This window comes from Topomyia yanbarensis, chromosome 2 (assembly GCF_030247195.1).
Source record: "Topomyia yanbarensis strain Yona2022 chromosome 2, ASM3024719v1, whole genome shotgun sequence".
NCBI lineage: Eukaryota > Metazoa > Arthropoda > Insecta > Diptera > Culicidae > Topomyia > Topomyia yanbarensis.
The window spans coordinates 191,310,659-191,334,343 of NC_080671.1; the positions used below are offsets into that span (position 1 = coordinate 191,310,659).

The 23,685-nt window shown below is 42.0% G+C and overlaps 1 protein-coding gene across 3 annotated transcripts in view; it reads left to right on the forward strand.

Annotated features, from left to right (window-relative positions):
* Positions 1-23,685, forward strand: part of LOC131682501 (thioester-containing protein 1 allele R1-like) — a 244,953-nt gene that overhangs the window by 4,749 nt on the left and 216,519 nt on the right. For 2 of the 3 annotated variants that reach the window (XM_058964014.1, XM_058964015.1), the window contains exons 6-13: positions 7,161-7,261; positions 7,331-7,586; positions 7,651-7,863; positions 7,926-7,968; positions 12,942-13,367; positions 13,431-13,724; positions 13,786-15,071; positions 15,134-15,287. In XM_058964014.1, coding sequence (XP_058819997.1) covers positions 7,161-7,261; positions 7,331-7,586; positions 7,651-7,863; positions 7,926-7,968; positions 12,942-13,367; positions 13,431-13,724; positions 13,786-15,071; positions 15,134-15,287 — 2,773 coding nt within the window. Of the gene's footprint in view, positions 1-7,160; positions 7,262-7,330; positions 7,587-7,650; positions 7,864-7,925; positions 7,969-12,941; positions 13,368-13,430; positions 13,725-13,785; positions 15,072-15,133; positions 15,288-18,579; positions 18,703-23,685 lie in introns of those variants that run through there. The other variant, XM_058964016.1, reaches the window with a different exon arrangement.

The window sequence follows — 23,685 nt, forward strand, 5'->3', positions numbered from 1 at the left end:
CAATATGGGTATTCATGGATATTGACGTTGTAGTTTTAATAGTTTTAATAAAACAGTTGAAATTACTTGAATTTGAATAAATTCAAACCCCCTACTCGCACCACATCCTTCTCTTTCTCCTCTCACTTTCAATCTCACCGCACTCTCCTGGAGAACACATAAAAATATTTTGCATTTCGCTGGTTTATGATTAGATCTTATATTTGAGGAAGTTTTGGATGATCGCCCAGATTTTACCAGCAGAAATTTTGGAAACCCGGAAGTCACCATCTGGAATTTAAAAACGACGTCACACATCGACCTTTGTTTCCTACCCATCAAGACTATTCCGAAAATACCCATATTGATTGGGTTGTAGAAAATTTCTTTAAGTCGGAAGTCGCCATATTGGAATTCAAAATGGCCTCAAAAATCAATTTCTGACACCTACTTGTCAAGACCATTCCGAAAATACACATATTGTTGATGTGCGGGCCATAAGAAGTCCTCCAGACCCGTCTCTAGAATCTTTCCGAAAATCTTCTAAGACTTAAAAAAAGGACTTAGAATATTTTTGAGAAAATCCGTGCAAAAAAAATCTTTTGCTGAGGGTTTTTTACACGGATTTTTAAATTAACGAGGTTTTTTACGCGGATTTTCAAATTAATGCGGTTTTTAACGCGGTTTCATTGAGCATATCCTTGCTCCCAGTGAGGTTACACTTGCATGCAGTATTATTTTTAATACTTTCAATGTAAGAATTCTTCCTCGTGAAGAATCGATGTCTGGCTGAATTGAGCGACAGCTTGAAGAATACTTGGTTTATCACACTGACGGTTCTTTGTATGAGGGCCGAGTCGGTGTTGGTGTCTATTCTCGTGAAATGAGAGTCGTCCAATCCCATTCGCTTGGTAGGTACTGTACCGTATCTTTTGTGTGCTTGTAATATTTAGAATATATTTTAAATACTATACATTTTTATTAAAATAGTTTCGGTACATTGATGGCACACATACATTCCAGATACACCCTTGGAGGTTGGGTACATTGTGTACCAGAGCAAGCATTCTGGCCACAACTACAGCAAACGACACCAAGGCATGTTCAGCATCCCCAATGAGCCTGACTCTTTGAAGAGGATGAGCGATGTACATTTTCGCTTGCGATGGGTAGATTTTAATAGTGGCGTGTTCGAAATACGTTTTATATCTTCTGGTATCCGGTTGTAAAGGAAAGGTCCAAGGTATGCTAGATTCCTCTTCCCGTAGTCAGTCCTTGGTTTTAGAACAGGTATATGATGAGCTTGTCTCGTGTGATGTGATGACTATGGTTGATTACGTGTAAGTTGTAAAATCTGCTGGTAGTACAATCTAATAACTGGTAGAACAGAGACACGACTATCTGAAAATAGTAAAAAAGATGAATGCATTAGAGGTAGCTTGTAAATCGTCGATTTTGCAGAACTTGTATTCTTTTGAGACGTTGCTTGCTGGCAAAGCTCCAAATCAAGGCGAGATATTGCAGATGGGTGTAGAAAAAAGAAAAAAACAGCTTCTCTAATGCTTTGGTTGGAAGAAATTCGCCAACTTTTCTTATTAAGCAGCAGATACTCGACAGCTTACCTACACGTGAGTCTAAATGATGGTTCCAGGACAGTGTGTGATCTGTTATCGTACCGAGGTACTTGAATCTATCAACACAGGGCATTACTTCTTCATTCACAGTGAGACCAGCAGGTTGAATTACCTTTTTATGCGTCGAATGGAAGAGCATAAATCTGGTTTTCGACACATTAAGTGATAATAAGTTTGCACCGAAGTATTAGCGGAACGTCTTGAAGTCTTATTCCGCGAACGCGGCTACCTTCTCTTCTGTGTCCCCCTCGTAGAAAGCGACCCTATCATCAGCAAATAAGCGAAGAACTCCCTTGAGTCCTATTTAGGAAGGTCTTTTATGTATACTAAAAACAACAATGGTCCAAGGTTGCTTCCCTGTGGGACACCTACTGTCATAGCTCGCGAAGAACTCACAGCACCGTTGGCAGCAACATATTATGAGCAATTTGTTAGGTAGCTCCGTAGAATATCATTAACAGATCCGCGAATTCCAATATTTCAAGCAGAAATCTTTGCCATTCTGTGTGGTATACAATTGGTACTTCAAGCACTTAGTTCGGCAAATTCGAGCTCGAGATTAGAATCCCTCAGCTTCATTAAAAGTCCAATGGCGTCAAAGAGTAAGCGCGAGGCGGCCAACCGACATAGACACATTGCAGCATTAGATGACAACTTTTGCACGCATCATGCAACTGTTAATAGCTAGTCCTTTAAGGAGTTACATACCTTTTAATACGCAAATGACAAGAAAGATTGAATTTAGGCAATTGCATAAAGTAATGATTTCATTACATCAAACTTTTAGCACTTTGGTAGTGAATTCTTCATAGAAATAAACAAGCATAGGTTCATAAAAATATATTGATAATTAGCGGAGTTATGGTTTTTTCCACGAAACCTTTTTTTTATTTATTTGCGGTGATCACGATTGAAGATCAACTAAAATACCAAAACTCAAAAAAAAAAATCCGTCAGTATATCGTCGCTGTTGTGCTATCTTATGACAAACGCCATTTTGGGGTAAACTGAGTTAGATATGCCACATTACTTGTTTAAAAAATCTCTACAAAGTGGCGTTTTCAGAATTTATAAATTCTACTTAGTTACTTAGATATAGCAAGAAACATGATGAGAAATTGCGAGTTTTTTGCTTCAAATCACTATATCTAGGAATTGGCTCAAGTTATATTGAAGTTTTAAACGGTTTTATGTGTGAAAATGGCTAAGGAACACAATGGCATAAACATTTTCGAAAAAAAATTATACGAGTTGTGAGAAAAACACAGTTTTAGTTTTGAACTGGAAATAAAAGATATTTGGCAACACTGTAATCAAGAATAACATTTTTTTCTAGATTCCCCGACTCATTTCCTTTAAAATGCATTTCACCGAATGTTTATAGACCATATGAACCCAAAGATATGAATAAAAGTTAAAAAGTGATGATTTTTTTCTATGGAAAATTTTCCATGCACGATTATGACACGTCATACAAATTTTGTCATCAATACACGCCTATGACACGTGTGGGTGCGACTTTTGTTTACATTCATAGTAAAAACTCGCAAGATAGTCAACCGATCTTCGTAATATTTGAGAGATTAATGCAGAATAGATAGAAGCATCAATTGTCTTCTTTGGATTGTTTATACCATTTATAAGTTTCAAGATATTCAATCTCAAACATTAAAAATCGTTTTTTCTCGAAATGTGCTAAATGGCGCTTGTCGTAAGATAGCACAACAGCGACGATATGAGTATTTCTCGTACCTTAACGATTAGTTGAATTAATAATAATTTTTTCCCACATTCGGAAACGTTTTTCCTAAAAAATCGCTGTTTCAAGCTCTAAAAATTGCATTAAAAAATTCTTATCTACAAAACAAAAATTTATGCAAGGTACGAGAAAAACGAATTACGATCAACGGGGGTGGGCTTAGCGTAGTTGGTAAATCGATTGCCTTGTTCGCAGCGCACCTGGATTCGAGTCCCGACCCCGCACATAGGGTTAGAAATTTTTCGTAAGAGATCTTTCTAACCCGAAGAGGCGAATGACCTTAAGGTTTAAACCTCTAAAATCGAAATAAAAAAAATAATTACGATCGATTGAAAAAAAATGAAGTTTATGTGGTTTTTCGGCAATCGTGATCACGGAAAAACCATTTTTGGAAAATCGACATTTCGAGATAATCGAGTTTAAAATTTCAAGTTGTCACTGCTCTTGGTAGACGAAGCACGCTTGAAAGCGCTGTAACTTTCGATCCAATTCTCGAATCTCTATAAAAATTTGGGAAAAAAATTCTCAAGGAGTTGTACTTTCAGATAAAGTAAAAAAAAAACTGTGAAAAATAAAAAAATACACAGTAAGCTTTAAGATATGAAAGAATGGATTTTTCCCTTTCATTTGAAAGTAAAATTAAAATATTCTGTCGCGGGGTTCTAGAACAACTTTTTATTTTAAAGTTTTTTGATTGAAAACTTAAGTTTTTTAATGAAATTCATTCGCATTTTTGCTACTAATTGGTACATTCAAAAAATACTAAAAGTGAGAATCTGATGAACAATCTCATTGTCTACAACTTCGTAGAATGCTATAAATCGATATAAAATCACCCGAAAAAGTTATTAAAATTTTATAAGCTTTTAGGTGTGCTCGGGGCCTATGGATTAAGGACTTACAAAAAAATGTTGGGTTTAAATGAACAGTAAATACAAATAAATTTCAATGTATACAAAGTCCCATTCCCAGCAGAAAAAATATATTTTCAGATTTCTCTGGGTCATGGGCGAAAATGACACTCTATGAACAAGGAGGTGTGGAAAGGTGTTGACGAAATTTATTCGATAATCTTATACCTTTTCAAGATGTTGATTAATGTAGTAACGGATTTTATCTTCTTCCTGATCCTATCCTGCCTGGTAAAATACAATTGGCTTAAATTCAAAGCTTTATATTTGAATGAACTAAAGTAGACAGTTCGAGTCTTTGTAATAAACGAACGGATATTATTGCAATTTTGGGTTGAGAATCATGTTTGTTTTTATCAACATTAAAAGAAAGATAATTGAAAAAGAAAAAACAGCTCTTCGAGTTTTGGATCCATGTTTGTTATCTTTTGGGGTAGATTCATTTCATCAGAATTTATAATGCAGATTTTTGCTTGTCCTGAAATTTTATTTCCAAACCGAGCACACTTCACATAATCTTAGAAAAAAAGAACAAAATGTTTCATAATTTCCTTTAAGAAAAAATTTCCGGAGTCGTTACTCGTTGTACACGGATTACAACAGAAAACGAACAAGAAAATATCAGGCTGGACCATACTTTCAGTAAATTCTCAAAGTAATACGAGTCTGTTTATTAAAGATTTCCCTCATAATATGGGATAAAAGCAAAGACAACATATCAAGAAGACAGAGTTGCCAGTTCTGTTCAAAATCTGAAAACATTAACAGCAACACGTCTTTCGGGTAAAGGTGATACTTTTTATATCTACTTTTATATTAAGATCGCTATCTTCGTACAATAGACAAAACCTTTATTTCTCATTTACTATTGCGATTTCTGTTCAGCGATTCCCAAAAGTTAACAAACTTGAACATAAATCTCATCGAATTATTTTTCTATCCTTCATGAAACTGTCAATCAGGATTCTCAAACGAAATCAAATCAAATGACTGAATATCTAAACGAGTTTGATCAAATATAAAGTTAAAATTTAGGCCAAATATATCACACAAGATGGTAACGAGCAAAAAGGTTGATTCAAGATTACATCAAGCATACTCCAGAATGAGTGAAGAAAAAAAAGAAGGAACAAATATATCTATGACAGAAAAAAAAACTGTTTCATTTTGCTGCATTTCCCCGGCATCTTTCAAAAGAGTCTTAATTTCGATTAAATTTTATCTACTCTGCTCTATATCTCCATGCTCCTAAAATATCATTGGTGCGCACAAAACGGTGGAATCTGGAATTATGTTTTTTTACGCTTAAAGGTGGGACTTTTCTAGCATTCAGGTTCATCTGAGCACACTGTTAAAATAAGGCAATCCATTTTTTCACAAATAAAACTGTTTTTGGAATAAAGTTTCTTAACCAATAGGCCCCGTGCGAATCTAGAAACTTTGATAAAAATTTAATAGCTTTCTCTGGCGATTTTAGATTGCAATGTAGTTTTCTACAATGTTGTACATAATGAAATTGTCCATCAGATTCTCACTTTTGGTAATATTTAAATGTCCAAAGTACTACCTAGAGGCAATAATGTGAACCAGTTTCACTGAAAAACCTAAGTTTTCAAACAAAAAAACTTTAAAATAAAAAGTTGTTCTGAAGCCCCCGACAGAATATTTTAATTTTACTTTCAAAGGAATGCTGTTTAGTTTTAGTTTTAGCGATGCCGATTTTTTTTTCGAAAAAATTGTTCTACCAAACACACCGTGAAAGTTGTTTAATAATTTCTTTTGACGACATGCACAGTAAAGTGATATTTTTACGGAGCTGTCAGCAAATTGTTTAAAAAAATGCAGTAAAGTTTTCATTTTTTTGCGATTTTCAGTTATTTTTAGAATAATTTGCTGAAACCCGCAATATTTTTTACCGAATTTATCAGTACAGTACTTCTGTTTTTTCGGTACATAAACATTATCCAGTAAAATACTAAGTGATTGATCGACAAAATTGTACCAACATTACCGAACCTTGTCAAAAACTTACAAAACAGTTACAGCAAATCATCTGTCAAGTCGCCATTTTCAGATGAGGGTCGAGCTTAGGCAGCATAACTACGAATCACCCGAGTTCACTAGCATGTGTCCTGGTATAGAGAGATAAGAAGACAAAAATTAAGCCCGTACGATATTAAGCCTGTTCTAATGACCCTGCCACTTCTAGTTTTCCGATCTGTTTACTTCACATCCTTGCTCTCACTTGAGTATTATGGCTCTAATTTTCATAACTTTCCCTACCCAGTAATCTCTAGCTAATTGAATGTCGTTAAATGTAAAAAAGAAAATGTGACTAACATAGTCGAAATAAAAAAGGGGAAAAGTAACATATGTACCACAGTTTTTAATACACTGCGGTAAGGAGTTCTAGGCTTTCTCGCAGGTGATTTGAGCAACTTGTGAGTTTTACTAACATACTGTTTGCTTTTGTGCTGCAATTTTTCCCACGCTTCCAATTCTGCTTCATCCCTCCTTCTTCGCCTTGTTCTGAAATTCGTTTTGTTCAAGATTGGACCGTAAATAAAATTAGTCCAGATAATTACAGGAAATTATTGTGAAGAATTTGCTTGTAATGCTTACAAAAGACTACTTTTCGATCGGCGGGTATCCCGATACTCTTTCGGTTTGTAAAATAGATTTTTTATTGAACACGTTGAGGTTGACTAGCTTCTGGTATCATAGTTAATAAGACACCTTACGATATTTCAATGTTCACGGTAAACTTTGTAGATAGAGCATCTTTTGCACCTCAATAATTTGGCGCAAACTTTTTAGTTCAGAAATTCAAAGCACATAGTTCACATTCTATTTTGCATTCCTTTCAATCTCAACTAGGTGAACTATGATTCCGTTGACTATGGTGTTATCGAAACGTTCGATGGTGTTCAATCACAAAGCAACCAGTACATTCGAATCTCTTTGAAACCCAGATCTGTGTAAGTGGAACTTTTTGCGGTTAACTGTAGCCAAGAACTAGATGATGGCTTTCTGGATTCGATTCGCAGGGTTCGCGTCAATAAGGAGATTGCCATCGATGTAAGCTGCACGGAAGGCATGAGTCATCTATCCTATATAATAATTTCGAGAGGTAGGCTCGTCACTTCCGGTCACGAACTGGTGAGGAATCGAAAGAAGCACACGTTCCGATTGAAACTTACGCCGCCGATGGCACCGAAGGCTAAATTAATCGTTTCTTATACCAGCAAACAATTTTTGATCTACGACGATTTGGAGCTGGATTTTGATGTTTTCAATAATAACGTAAGTTTCGCTAGCTAATCCATCTGCCTGCTTTCCATTAAATGAAGATTTTTCTTACACGCAGTTTAGGTTTTCATTGGATAAAAAAGAATACCGACCGGGCGGAGATATCACCATAGAAGCGGAAGCTGGCAGCGATTCGTATGTGGCTTTCGCTGCAATCGATCAAAATGTGCTTCTATTGGGGCGAGATGGAAATGATTTTTCGAAAAGCGATGTATTGCATGAGTTAGCTCGCTATGGTGCGACTGAACCGAACGATTTCGATCCTTTTCATGTAAGTAATTTGAAAAATTTTACGCTTAAGTATATTGAACAATTGAAATCTATATTCAACAGACGATGGGATTGTTTCTGAGAACAACAGCTGAAGTCGATTTTCGTAAGTTTTTCATTTTGCTAGAATTAGGGAATCATTTTTTTCACGGGATTCGCCTAAACAGAAAACATTTTCAGACTGGAGGGTTCAGAACTTTAGGTACCAATATTGTAAGTTTTTGGAATCATCTTAAGCTTTAATTTGTTAGGATCAGGATGGTTAAAAGACAGAAACTTGAAATTATTCCAAACAACTAAAACAACAATTCGGGAAAACCTAAAATAATACTCAATAAATCACCATTATCTAAAACTTTGAAGATAAATAGATCATTGATATCATTGATACACTTCAAATGATAAAGGATATAAAAACTATAGACAGCACTGATTTCTAGTCCTTACTTTTAATCTGTCTGTCCTATGTCCAACAATTTTACCGAAAACCTCGAGGAATGCCAGCTTCGCCACCGATCGCCCCTGCACTGCTGGTACTGTTTTCACATCTGCACTGCGGGCTTTGCCGTCTCGTCCAAGGATCACTTGAAGTAAAAGGTGTGCCATAAAAAACGAGAATGATTTCAATACCTTTCTGTAATTAAAGTAAAGAGCGTAATTTTTTTTCTCTGCAAGAGAATTGCTCTCTGGATTCCCTTGAAAATGTTTCTTTTCGCTCGGGTGCTGTCAGTTCAATCGAAGGTGGCGTCAAAACATCAAGCACTCCGCGTGTTATAAGGATATGGAAAAAAGTTTACGGTAGACTACTTTCGAGACGAAAACGTGCCCGTGAGTAGTTCACCGGATCGTGGCATCCCTGAGCGTGGAGTGGCAGGCCGGTTGCGCCCGTCCGGCGAAGATAATGACGAAGAAGAAGAAAGCGTTGAAAAAGCTGTTGGACAACAAGGACGGTACGCGTTTGCGTAACGCCGGCCGAAAATATCACTGCTCCCATACCTTAATTCACCGGACCCTCAAGATGGAGGACATCATCTATCGGAAAAAGACTCGGTCCCCCGAGTACACGGTCGAGCAGATAGCGATCGTGAAATCGCAGCGCCGGTGGATGACGAAGAACTAACGCGGGACGTTGTTAGTGCTGGACGACAAAAGTTACTTTCCGCTCTCGAAGACCCACATTCCAGAAAATGGCAGATACTATTCCAGCGACAAGTCGGCCACACCCCACGAAGTAAAATATAAGTTTAAGCATAAATTAAAAAATTATGCTGTACATCCGCACATCGAACAGAGGGATTTCAAAACCGCGGTTCAAGCCGAGCGGTCTGGCCATCAATCAACAAGTGTACCAGGAGGAGTGTCTTGAGAAAATTCTTCTGTCGTTCTTAAAGGAGCATCATGCGGATGGGAAGTACGTCTTCTGGCCGGACAAGGCATCTTCCCATTATGTCAAGAAGACGCTGGAATATCTTGAGCAGAAAAAGATACCGTACGTGCCGAAAGAAAGGAACCCGACCAACTTGCCCCAGTACCGTCCCATTGAGGATTTTTTCGGCTCTCTCAGTGCCCTAGCGTACAAAAATAATTGGCGGGCCAAGGATACGAAGCAATTAACCACCAGAAATTGTATCCGGAAGATGGACGTTAGTGCCGTCCAGCGCTCTTGTTAGAGCACCGCGACTAAGTTGCGTGGTACGGTTAACCAGGGCTCCTTCTCCAATATTCATTGAAGTTTTTTTGAAGAATAAACATTATGTTTTTAATAAAAAATACTAAATTTGTCAAAAAAAAAATTTCGACAGCATGACTGAAAAAAATCTTATTTTTTATTGAACACCCGTTACTTTTCCTCTTGTCCATCCATTCCGTTGATGATCCTCTACTATCACGACCAATTCGTCAGCTTCCACCGCCTTGCTCTCTTCGAACCACTAAGTATGCTTGGTTATTGTCTTCAAGTACTCCTTTATTCAGCGACACCAGAACTGGTCCAAAAGACACTGGCAGATATTCCAGCTAGAACTGCTTTGGCATTGGTTCAGTACAATTCCTACAGCTGGTTAATTGACACCACTGGTACTTAGCATAAGAAAGCAGTTCGGTGTTAGCGCTGCTTTATCTTCATTGGCTCTTGGTATATAAGTCTTGAGTTGACCATCGACTCGGCTTCGACCAATAACGTACCAAACGCTTCATCGTTGTCGCGTCGTTGAAAGGGAGGCAAGTGCACACTTTACTGCACGAAACAATCGTTTCCATACACCGCCCATATGTAGCGGGGAAGGCGGATTGAACGCCACTGTGTTACCGCATTGGTGATTGAAGCAGCTAGATTATTACTGATTTCCCGATATTCTTGCAGTGGCTCACGATTTGCGCCCAGGAAATTGGTACCTTGTTCGCTATAAATTTCCATTGGAGCTTCCCTCCGTGCAACAAACCTTCGGATCGCCATTTTACAGGATTCGATGGATAAACTAGATACTGGTTCCAAATGTACTGCTCGAATTGTTAAGCAGGTGAAGAGCGCTACCCAACGTTTCACCTTTAGCTTTATACACCCTTCACCAAATGCACTTTACGCGGAAGAATATTAATGCATCTGTGCACGTAAGCAACCGTACGAACCAATTGTTCCCATTTGGAAAATCTTCCGAAATTCAATAGCTGCTGCATACGGATTCCTCGATGAGCGTGTACTGGATGGAGTTCTTCAGTTGCACCAGCAGGAGGAAAAACCTGGTCTGGCCAGAATTCCAAAGGCGATTTATGAACTCTGTATATTTTAACCAACGGCTACTACTATCGATTCTAGGGCCCTAGTCCCATTTCGTGGCAGCGTCAGCGCCATTCCATTTTGATGAAACCCAGCGCCATTCATCCACGGAAGTATGATCCAAAATTGACGATATTTGATCCGCCACGTATTGACGATATTTTCGCATGTCCGACCGTAGCCAAGACAATACCGTGCTGGAATGGTGTAATTTTTTACAACATTCTTCGCCATTCGAGCTCCAATAACGGCTGCTTGAAGGTGCAGTTTTGGAATGGACAATGGTTTCAGAGGGGCCACTTTCGTCTTGGCAGCAACGAGGGAACAGCTAATTTCCCCTCGAGCTACAATTCTGAAGTAGTATACACAGGCATAAGCATCTTCACTGGCACCCACAAACATGTGAAGTTCGATGTCGTCATAGCTTCGTGGATCATAGCCGGGAAAATAGCACCGCGGAATATATATATATATATATCCTTGAGTTGTTGCAGGAGTAGGGTCCAGCGCTGCCAGTGAGCAGGTAATTCGTCAGGAATGCGATCATACTAGGAAATACTTGATCACCGAATATTTTGGACCAGTGTTTTTCCGTAAACTACGAAGGGTGTCACCAATCCGATTGGATCTGAAATGCTCATGACGACCCGTAGCATCTGCCGTTTCGTAGGAACAACATTTCCGTCGAGAAATGACTGGATCTCGTCCTTAAAAAGACCGTCGAATGCGAAGATGTCGTTTTCTGGTATCCAGAGCATTCCCAATACAGGTTTATAACCCTGAGTTTTGTCTGATCTGAAGCTCTTGATTGGTTCTGCTTTGTGATCCCCAACCCGTGCTAGAACGTCGCTAGAATTTGAAAGCCAATTTCGGATCGAATCCAGTCTTCGGATGGACTAACTTAACCTGCTCTTCCAACACTACAGCTTCATCGATGGTGTCCACGCTGTCCAGATGGTCGTTAACATAGTGGTTTTTAATGATAGCGTTGACTGCTCGCGGAAACTGTTTGACGTACTGCATTTTCTTTTTTAACATACTGTGCTGCGCAAGTCGCGAATGTCGCTAAATCCGTCATGAAGAACTGTGGTGGATGTTTCGGATCATCTCTTCCGTGCACCACGACTTGATCGTCGACTTCTCATACTATCTGCTTCTTCTGGTACATCAAGCTATACGAACAGCTATTCATATTTTTTCACGAGATATTCCTGCAGCAGTGCTTTATCTCGTAGAGCCTTTTCTTGTTCCTCTTCATCCGCCAGTGGACGAGATTGCATTTGCTTTTTCTCTTCGAGGAGCCGTAGCTCTAGCGCAGTTCTAACAACTAGTGTGCTAGATGAAGATGGCCTCCCGGATTTGCTACCGTACGTGATTAATGGAACGGACGCGCAGGCCTTGCAGATGAAATGACGATCATCTGCAGCGATGCTATCGTTGACGTTAGCACAAACGAAGTGATGGTAGATCAGACATCTTTCACATCCCACCGTTTTACCTGCATCGGGAAGACCGCATGGGCATCGGTTCGCCATCGCGTTGGCTGTATTTATTGCTTCGTTGTATTATCCAACCAGATAACCAACGATTTGAAAATCCGACCGATTTTTAACGAAAGAAATCTAAAAGTTTGTTGGTAGAGTCGAGAAGGTTCCTTCGGATCCGAAATTCAGGTTTTAGGTTAGAGTTTATTTTTAGAATTTCCCTATTTTATTCTGTCAGTCCTCTGTCCATCGATTTTATAGAAAACCGTACCCTCGCAAGAAGAAAAATATTGTAGCGTTGACAGCGACAGTTTCGTGTTATGTCTGATCATTTCACTTGATCGTGAGTGATCACCTATATCACCGAGGTAGGGACTATTACAACGGTTTATATGTGTGCATCTCTTATCTCCGTATCAACCATAGGGTGACCAGCATCTGGAGAGCGGTTGTCCCGAATAATTAGCATACCGTGTGTTTTATCAATAACTACTACGATCTAGTGAAAAGAGCAGAGACTGTTATCTGCTTGGTTTTGGACACATTTGTACACCTATTCGACACCAGATAGCGCTTTAGGTGTCACTGCTAGTTTATGATAACATGGACTATGCGCGGATTTACCCCATGCGTCTATGATTATTTTTTTTCTGGAGGGAGCTAATTAGAATATCGTTAGTGAAAGAAAGAATTATGTTCTGGATATGGCTAATATATTAAAAAAAGAAATGTTGGGAATTATTTTGAAAACTAAACCAGTTTTTCAGCTCAAAGTTATCCTATGTTTGCAACGTCATCGGTAATAGCAATGTTTTGCAGCATCTTCGCGGGGCCAATTCAACAGATTCGGTGGCTATTTTCCCGCACCTTCAAGGCGTGTTCAAAAGGCAGTCCACATACGAACGGAATTTCCGGAAGCATGGCTGTGGAGGAACTTCACCATGAATACGCGGCAGCCTGTACTCAGTTTTGAGGATACCGTGCCGGACACAATCACTTCCTGGACTGTAACAGGCTTTGCACTTAGTCCCACGCTCGGTCTGGGACTAATGAGTGAGCCGCAGTCATTCGTCGTCAAGCAGTCCTTCTACATCATCGCTAATATTCCCTACTCGATCAAACGTGGTGAGGTGGCGCTGATTCAGGTGACGGTATTCAACTTTCTCGGCAATGCCGTAACGGTGGATGTTACGTTGTTCAACAGACATGACGAGATTGAGTTCGTCGAAAACTCATCCACTGATAGTAAATATAATTTGTTACTACTAATTACAAAACACATAATATCCAAATCGAGCATATTTTCAGACACACGTCGTCGTAAAGCTATTACTGTACCATCGAACAGCGGAAAACCAACCTCGTTTATGATAAAAGCCAAAAAGATTGGCGACGTTGCAATTAAAGTTGAAGCTGTTTGTCAGAGAGCCTCTGATGCGGTGGAACATATGCTGCGAGTTGTTCCGGAAAGCCATCTGTACGAGGAGAACGAAGCTCGTTTTATTGAACTTGTTAATCACGGTACGCAGAATTTCGATATCTCGCTGAACATTCCAAAAAAGGTTGTCCCCGGGTCAGTCAAGATAACATTCACTGTTGCTGGTATGCTACACATAATCTACTGTAAATTACCTTATACGTTTACTATTTCTAACATTTCCAGGTAATTTACTGGGTCCGGCGATTAAAAACCTGGACTCACTGATTCGATTACCGACGGGCTGCGGCGAACAGAACATGATGAATTTTGTACCGAACGTTGTCGTGTTGGATTACCTGGTGGAAACGGGGACGCTAGCTGAAGATTTGAAAACCAAAGCCACCAACCATTTGCAAAGTGGCTACCAGAATCAGTTGAAGTACAAATGCGCCGATGGTTCGTTTAACGTTTGGGGACGGACCGAAGACAATGGCAATACTTTTCTGACTGCATTCGTGGCGAAGTCGTTCAAGATCGCCGATAAATACATCACCATCGACAGATTGGTTGTTGAAACAGCTTTTCAATGGCTGGCGGATATTCAGAAACCAGATGGACAGTTTGCTGAAGTGGGAACTATTTTCAGTAAAGATCTTCAAGGAGGATTAGGAAATTCAAACTATTCACTTACTGCCTATGTACTGATTGCCTTTCTTGAAAACGAAGATATTTCGGAAAAGTACAGGACGACGATTGATAAAACGCTGACGTATTTGGTAAACAGTTTTGACTTGATGACCGATGTTTATGATCTAGCATTGGCGACATATGCACTGGCACTAGACAAGCATGCTAAAACTACGGCTTTCATGGGAAAACTCGTCGAAAATTCCATATTCGATAAGCATTCAATCACACGGTATTGGGACAGAAAACCAGTTGGCATCGAAGTAGCTGGTTATGCTCTTCTGGCTTACATGCAACAAGGTAGCTATGCAGATGCAACTCCCGTTGTGCGTTGGTTGAACGAGCAACGATATGGTCAGGGTGGTTACCGAGGAACGCAAGACACCTTTGTTGGACTGAAAGCATTGGCTAGATTTGCTGCGAAAATGATTGCAAGTAGAAACAACTATAGAGTAATGCTGGTCAATCCTCATCAAAATAGAAATGCACGTTTACTAACTTTTGATGTCAATAGCGAGTCATCGATGGATGTCCAGGAAAACACTCTGCCACATCACATCAGATCGTTGGGTGTCAAAATCGAAGGGATAGGTAATGGAATGTTTCAGGTTACCTATCAATATAATGTGGATCTTGAGCAAGCTAAACCCAGCTTCAATCTGAACGTTCAATTGTTAAATACAACCACACATTTCGTACAGCACTTGGAAGTGTGTGTTAATTTCATACAAAGAGGAAGTCTTAGAGAAACCAACATGGCATTGGTGGAGGTATATTTTCCAAGTGGATTTAACGCGGATGGAGACGCTGTAACGAATCGTACTCCGAACAACCAAATCAAGGTATACGCGAAGCGAGATGTGGAATGTACATTTATCAATTAATAAACCATGAATAATTCCAGAAAGTTGAAGTTCTGTACGAGGGCTCCAGTGTTGCCGTTTATTACGATAAGTTAGTAAACACTCCGAGTTGTTTCACTGTCACTGCTTACCGGCGCTTAAAGGTGGCGATGCATAGACCAGCTCACGTTGTTGTATATGACTACTATGATCAAGGTACGATCACTTATTATATTTTTACAGCGGTTTAGTTTATATATTTGCGCTACAAGTGGCTATCTCTCGAACGCGAATCCGTGGGGTGACGACTACAGGATCGTGATGGCTAAGACCAAAGGGTGCCCCTCAACTCCCGAACGGTCATCGGATTATTGAAGTACTCTTCCCGTCCCTTTCCACAAGTCCCTGGCCTCCTGCGCCGCTAGGTATTGTGGGTACTGCCGAAATGGTGGCTCCGGTGACGAATGAAGAGTTACTCGCAGTGGCTAATTCCCTAGCAACGAACAAAGCTTCAGGCCCTGATGGAGTTCCAAACAGCGGTCTCAAGGCAGCAATCATAGCGAGCCCGAACATGTTCAGGCTAGCTATGCAGAGATGGAAAAGGTAGAAGTTGGTACTGTTGCCGAAGGGGGTACCGGATCTTGGAAAGCTCTGTACCGGATCTTGGAAAGCTACTTCCAGAACCGTGTACTACTATACGAGACCGATGCCGATCAGAGAAGCGCTCCTATTACTGCAGGAGTCCCGCAAGGCTCGATTCTAGGCCCGGTATTATGGAATCTAATGTATGACGGGGTTCTGAGACTAAAGTTCCCTCCTGGTGTCAAGATCTTCGGCTTCGCCGATGATGTAACCTTGGAGGTCTACGGGAAGTCACACCCCGAGGTAGAACTGGCACACGCGATCAGCACTGTGGTGGAATGGATGAGCGCGAGAGGCCTGGAGCTCGCTCAACATAAGACGGAGGTGGTTATCGTTAACAACCGCAAATCGGTACAACATACAGTTATTCAAGTGGAAGAAGTCGTGATCACTTTAAAGCGGAGTCTGAAGATTCTTGGGGTCATCATAGATGACAAGCTGACCTTCGGCAGCCATGTCGACTATGCGTGCAAGAGGGCTTCGACGACTGTTGCGGCATTATCGAAGATGATGTCCAACAGCTCTAAGGTAGAAGTAGGCTACTGGCAGGCGTTGCCGTTTCCATCCTTAGGTACGGCAGCCTGTCCTGGGCGATAGCACTGGGTGTAACCTGCAGGTTACCTTCGGAAACTGGAGAGCACCTATCGCTTGATGTGTCTCAGAGTGATATCTGCCTACTGCACGGTATCACACGAGGCATCCTGCGTGATAGCGAGCATGATGCCAATCGGGCTGGTCATCCGGGAAGAGGAGGAGTGTTTTGAGCTGCGTGGCACTAGAGGAGTCCGCGAGCGTACCAGGTTGGTGTCGGTCGCCAAATGGCAGCGCGAGTGGGATAACTTTTCGAAAAGTAGGTGGACCCATCGGCTGATGCCTAACATATCCAGCTGGGTGGGTAGACCCCATGGGGAGGTTCATTTCCATCTGACACAATTCCTGTCAGGCCATGGCTGCTTCCGACAGTGTCTCCAGAGGTTTGGGTACGCTGAGGCCCCCGTCTGCCCTGACTGCCCAGGTGTTGACGAAACTGCGGAGCACATACTGTTCGTATGTCCTCGTTTCGACGTCGAAAGAAGAGCAATGCTAGACGTCTGCGGCCGGGACACAACCCCTGATGTCCTTATCCAGGAAATGTGTCAAGCGGTGCAGCAGTTGAACGCAGTCTCGACTGCAACCACTCAGATTGCCTGCAGGTTGCAGAGAATCTGGCGCGCCGAGCAGCAGACGACAAGCTTGACTAACTTGTGATTGGTTAGTTAGAGTGGAAAGGAACGGAGCGCGTGAGGCAAGTGTGGCGCAGCGGGTGGCAACCGCTGTAGTCACACCGAAGCAAGGCAGAAGAATGAGTGAATAGACGTATGGACTGCCCATGCCGAGATAGGAGGACCGTAGCGTAGAATGTTGGTACCTATCGCTATTGATACCTCGTGGCGTGGCAGAGGAGTGTAAGGTGAGCGTACAAGTCAGTCTCACATGGTATGCTAGAGGTGAACACACAGGTAAGCCTCACATGGTATGCCAGAAGTGTGAATCTAGAAAAATGTCCCACATGGGATGCAATGTGGGCGAGTGACAGGGTGTACTAGAGTGGTATAACTGAGTGAATCAGTGAAGGTATGTAAAAGGTGAGCACACAAATAAGCCTTACATAGTGTGGCAGGGGTGAGCACCCAAGTAAGCCTCACATGGAGTGTCAGAACGAGCGTCAGGATGTGACAGAGCGAGCACCCAATTAAGGCTCAAACTGGATGTGTGCGTGCGTAAGCGTGAGTGAGTGAGTACATAAGGTACTGCCATCCCCCCAGAAGTAATGCCAGGAGGCAGTTCCTGGGGGAAAGATGGAGGAGCCCAATGGAGTTTAGTCGGTATTACCCGTTAGGTAGTTTAGTCCTGGTCGAGCCCGACACTCCAGTATACTTCCGTGTGGTAGCTTGGCAACTATTAAGCACGTGTATTGAGTCATTGCGTAAAAGCATTCTCCATTGAAAAAAAAATCACACGCAGTGTTTAGATGAAGGCAACTTCCCCGAAATGTGGAAGGTACAGAAGCTTGTAATGCCAAAGCCAGGAAAGACAGGGCGATCCGGCCGTATAGGCTTATATGTTTGCAGTTTGGATTCCGCAGAGTATTGACGGTGGATGTAATTCGGACAGTGCTGGCGAGTGCGGAGAAGGCATCTAAACAGAAGCGAAAAGGAGATTGATACTGCGCTGTGGTCACGATAGGCGATTTAATGCCACACTTTTGTGAAATCCCAACAGAAAACAAAACTACTCTACCCCGGTGTTGTAGTGCATTATGCTCCGTTGTTGTGGTACATTTTACCCCCGCACAGATGCGTTTTGCTCCGCTTATTTTTCAAAGAGTAAATTGTAATGATTTGGAAAATTGAATTTTTTTTTTTCATATTTTAAAATATTTTACAAAGCGTTAAGATTGTGATTACAGAGGAAAATGTTGGCTAAACGATATCATTAATTTAATTCTCCCCACTAATGTTCTATAGCTAAGTTATGATATTTGCTTGGGTGATGCGTTCTGCCGCATCTTCCCCTGCTGAGAACCTAATAAATTAGAACGATCAGCTATCATTTGGCGTACGTATCAGTCAGGATATGGAGAGAATAACTACGAAGCTGTATCAGAAGGTTGCATTTTACAACGAATAATTGACGGGAGAAGCGAAGTATTTGGTACATACTATGATGGAATTTCCAAATCATGCGTCGTTTATTATGCGAATTTATCTAAGCCACATTTTTCCTCATCATAAGTATACATATTTTCAATTTTCGTTACAATGCACCATTGATTCCAATGTAATTAGTCGACTAATTAATTTTAATTCTCTACTACAATTTTCAGATCGCTTTGGCATTAAATCGTACGAGGGAAAGATCATGCAACTATGCGATATTTGCGAGGACGAGGATTGCCTTACTTTAAGATGCTAGTATTTTTGCGAATAAATAGAATGTACCACTGTAATTTTTTTATTTTCAAGTTATTTTTCAAAGCGAGCTAATTCGTGTTTATTAATGATTTGATAGAAAGGGACGTTACCAGGCGATTGTATGTAAGGGAATGTGTTTCACAACTACAAAACAAATGATGAGCTGGATGAGTCGGGACTGTTGTGAGAAGAACACGTGACATACTAAAGGCTGCAGCCAGACATGTGAATGGCAGATTCGAAACCGGCCTGCTCTGCTTTTCCGACAGCCAACCTATGGCGTTCCGAACAATGAAGGCTTTGGAAACGAAGCTTGCAAAGGATCCGGACTTTAAGGTAAATGACCATCAGCAAATCAAGGAGTATGTGCGGAAACACTATGCGCACAAAGCGTCGGAGGAGGAACTCGCCGGAGCTGATCCAGCAAGAGTAGGGTGTCTTCCGCTAAATGTAGTATCCCATCCTCGGGATTCAGAGAAGAAACGATTCGTTTGGGATACTGCTGCACAAGTCGACAGAGTTTCACTGAACTTTCGGTTATTAAAAGGTCCAGACTTGCTTACGTCACGTCCTTCAGTAATTTACAAATTTCGCGAACGGCGCGTTGGATTTGGAGGTGATACACTGGAGATATCTCAATAAGAATCAGATCGGCAGACAAACACTCCCAGAGATTTCTTTTTCGCTTCGACCCCAACAAACAGCCTGATGTTTACATAATGGATGTCGCAACGTTTGGGGCGACTTGCTCGCCATGTTCCGCTCAATGCGTTATGAACAACAACGCAGAAGAATTTGTTGACCAGTTCCCCGACACTGCGAAGGTTATTGAAGACAAAACATACATGGATGACTATTTAGACAGCGCTGAAACGCCGGAAGAGGCGACCACACAAGCATTGCAGAGAGCAATTCACGAACACGCTGGTTTCGAGACGAAAAATTAGATGAGCAGTAGTCCCGAGGTCCTGCGAGGACTTGAAGAAATCTCCGAACAGAAACCCTTTTCATTTGTCGTCGGCTACAAGAATGAGCAGTGGGAAAGTGTCCCGGGGGATGATGTGGAATCCAACACGAAGATGTGTTCGTTTTCACTGCAAATCTGCGTGAGGAGTTGGCTCCGTATGTGACAGGTGATAAAAGGCCGACAAAGAGAATAGCTTTGCGGTGAATAATGAGCTTTTTCGATCCCTTGGGGCTTCTAGCGCCATACCTGATACACGGACGAATGCTAATCCAAGATATTTGGCGTTCTGGAGTGGCGTGGGATGAAGAAATGCTTGACATTGGATTCGAAAAATGGAAGCGATAGACAACTCTCTTGCAAGGGATGAATCAGTTGAAAATTCTACTTTTTACTTCGGCCATGAGATGCATTCCGAAGCTTACAATACGTTGCAACTTGACGTATTAACGGATGCTAGTGAGGCAGGTTATAGATACACCGCATAGTTTCGGATCGTCGACCGTGGGCAAATACGCTGTTGGCGAAAAGTACAAGGTAGCGTCGCTTAAATACTAATCGATTCCACGTTTGGAGATCCAGGCTGCGATATTGGGAGCACGACTGATGCAAAACGTCTGCAATAATTACACGGTGAAAGTCTCCAATCGATTCCTGTGCATGGACTCCACAACAGTACTCTCTGGGATCCGTTCGGATCATAAAAGGTACTTGCAGTATGTAGCCCATCGACTCGGAGAAATCCAATCACTAACTGCTCCTGATATGTGGCGGTGGGTACCGTCAAAAGAGAACGTGGCGGACGCTCTAACGAAGTGGGAAAGCTACACAAAGCCAGATGCAAACGGGAGATGGTTCACAGGGGCCTCAATCATCAAACGGCGGGAAAATGACTGGCCTATACAGAAGATGATTTCTGCGAATTCTAAGGAAGAGCTTCGAGGCCAGCTCATTCTGCATTGCATATCCATACCCAAAGGGTTGGTAGACGCTAGTCAGATCTCTAAATGGACGATGTTGGTCCGCACGATGGCGGTCGTGCTTCGTTTCATCGCCAATTGTCGTCTACGAGCTAAAGGCCTACCAGCCGCTGTACCGTCCCAGTATTTAAAAGGTTCTAAGATAGGCGTAAAAGTTTCGATACGGCAGAGTGAGTACCTTTCGGTAGAGCACTCTTCGAATTGTGATCTCACCATATATGCGGGGACATTCACCGAGAGACGGTGATGAACGAAATACGCCAGCGTTATAACATAGATCATCTTCGCTCGGTTATTGACAAAGTCATCAAAGATTGTTACTGGTGCAGAGTGAAGAAGTGCAAGCCGCAGTTTCCTCGGATGGCGCCTCTTCCTGCACAGCGTCTTACATTGCACATGCGGCCGTTCAGTTACGTCGGGACCTTTGGACGTCACGGTGGGAAGACGTAAGGAAAAACGATACGTAGCCGTGTTCACCTGCCGATTAATCCACCGATTCATATATTATGGGTATCAGACGATTCGTGCGCAGATGAGGTTCGCCGGTAGAAATATTTTCCGACAACGGCACTAATTTCGTTGGCGCTAATCGGGAGCTTCGGGAAGAGATTAAACAAATAACTGCAGGATATACAGAGACGTTCACCGACGCTCGGACGAAGTGGATGTTCAATCCACCTTCCGCACCCCATATCAGGGGCGTATGGGAGCGCATTGTACGGAGTGTGAGGGTACCAATGAGGGTCATCGATGAAGGTCGTAAACTAACCGACGAGATACTGCTGACGGTGCTAGCGGAAGTCGAAGGACCGCTTATATACATGCCCCAGGGTTCTACTGAGTACGAGGCACTAACTCCTAACCACTTTCTGTTTGGCAATACGTCCGGAACCCAAGAAACGACAACAATGCCAACAAAACCCGGAGAAGCATTGAGGCGTGGCTTTAAGCGATCGCAGTATTTAGCTAATGCGATTTGGGACCAGTGGCTGAAGGAGTACTTCCCCACTATCAACAAACGTTCCAAATGGCTAGAAGAAGCAAAACCAGTTCGAGTCGGCGACCTTGTATACATTGCTGAGGGCAACAGAAGAACGTGGGTGCGTGGAAAGATCGAAGAGGTGATTGTTGCAAGTGATGGCAGAATTCAGTAGGCGGTGCACAGTGAAAGAAATCCGACCAAAAAGGCAATTAATAGGAAGCCGCTGAAAAAGTATGACAATATATACACCAAAAGTTGCGGATTTTTTTAGGAAATAAAATACAGCCAAATTTGTTCACCACACGCAACTGTGACCGGAGGTATGGGGCTTTGAATATCCGTAACATTACCGATATTCATCAAATCAGAGGCCTAATTCGGAAACCGCTGAAAAAGTACAAATAATTATACCCTTAAAGTTGCGGAAAACTCCAGCGATCAAGATGCAATGAAATTTGTTCACCGCACGCACTTGTGACCGGAGATATGGGGCTTTGAAGATCCGGAATATTACCGGTTTTCATCGAATCAGAGACCTAATTCAGAAGCCGCAGTAAAAGTACAAAAAAAATTGTTCTGCGGATTCCAAATTTCCAAAGTGAACTAAGAGTAAAATGCACTACTCCTCCAAACCACTATTGACAGCGTCCCAGATACGCTCGTGGTACATCTTTTCAACGATATTGTCCATTGTCATACCAGGCATACTCCTACGCTTCTTCGAACCTAGGGAATTCAAATACCACGCGTTCCGGTGTCTCTTGCACGTCCACACACTCCGGGCAAGGGGGTGATGAAGCATGTCCAGACCGATGCAGGTACTTCCGGAAGCATCCGTGCCCGGACAAAAACTGCGTCAAATAGAAGTTCACCTCTCCATGTTCCTATGTTCCCAAGCAGATACATTTGAGATGAGTCGGTTGGTCCACCTTTCTCAGCGTTGTCCCACTCTTGCTGCCACTTATAAATTGAGTCCGCTCGGACCAGTCTCCTTGCATTACGTGTATTTCTCCGCTGGTAGCATTCCACGTCCTCAGCCAGAGTGATGCAGATGGGAATCATCCCGACAATTACGGAAACCGCCTCCGACGATATCGTTCTGTATGGACTCGCGCCACGAACAGCCATTAAGTACATTATACATGCGAGCCACAACATAGCTCCTACGCCGCACACACCCCTCTCCCCTGCCTAACCATGTATCTGACATGAGAAAATATAAAAATACGTTTTTCAATAAACTAACCTTGCCGGTGTACCACGAAACTGCTACTTGAGGAAGCTAAAACATTTTCCTATACAATCAACCCGAGTTTTTGACGGAATTCCATCTGTAGTTCTTATTTTGTGCGAAAATATCACCCCTCTTCACTTGGGGTTTCTTTTCGAAACACTCTTAATATATCTCTTCTTTAATCACACACCACTGATAAAACACCCGTGAAACTTTATTCGTTTACTAACTAAACTTCAAATTTTCTGACAATGCAGATGACCGAAGGAAAATATCCGAAAACTCTCATTTGTACGTTTGAATTTTCACTTCGAATTCCATTTTTTCTCAATGTAAAAAAGCGATATCTTCACCGCGAAACGTGCTTGTCAACTTTGTCCGGTTCCGCTTTGAGTTCAGTGCAGCAGCCCAGGCTGGTACGCTATACCTCAGTATTGGGGATGAGACACCCGCCAGGAGACGTCACGCGCTGCCTCTTGCTCCTCCATGATTCGGCATGACCGTTGCCAATGCGTTAATTGTCCTGGCGCCTTCTCACAGACATAGTCGACATGGCTGTTGTAATTTAACCTATTGTCAACCATCACACTCAGGTGCTCTAGCGCACACATCGATGGGACGGATTGTCCCCCGACACTGCTCTCGACATGCTGGATTTTTACCATTGGAAATGCTTTACTCCACTATATGGGGCTGGGACTAGGTGTAAAACTAAAATCTAAAACTCGATCCGCGTCACGGAAATGTGGCATAATTTTAAACGACTGTAGTGCTGTTAATTGTTGATGGATTTGCGTCATTTATGTGCCAATCGATTAAGTGAAGTCCAACTTAAAAATTGATTGCAGCTTTAAATTG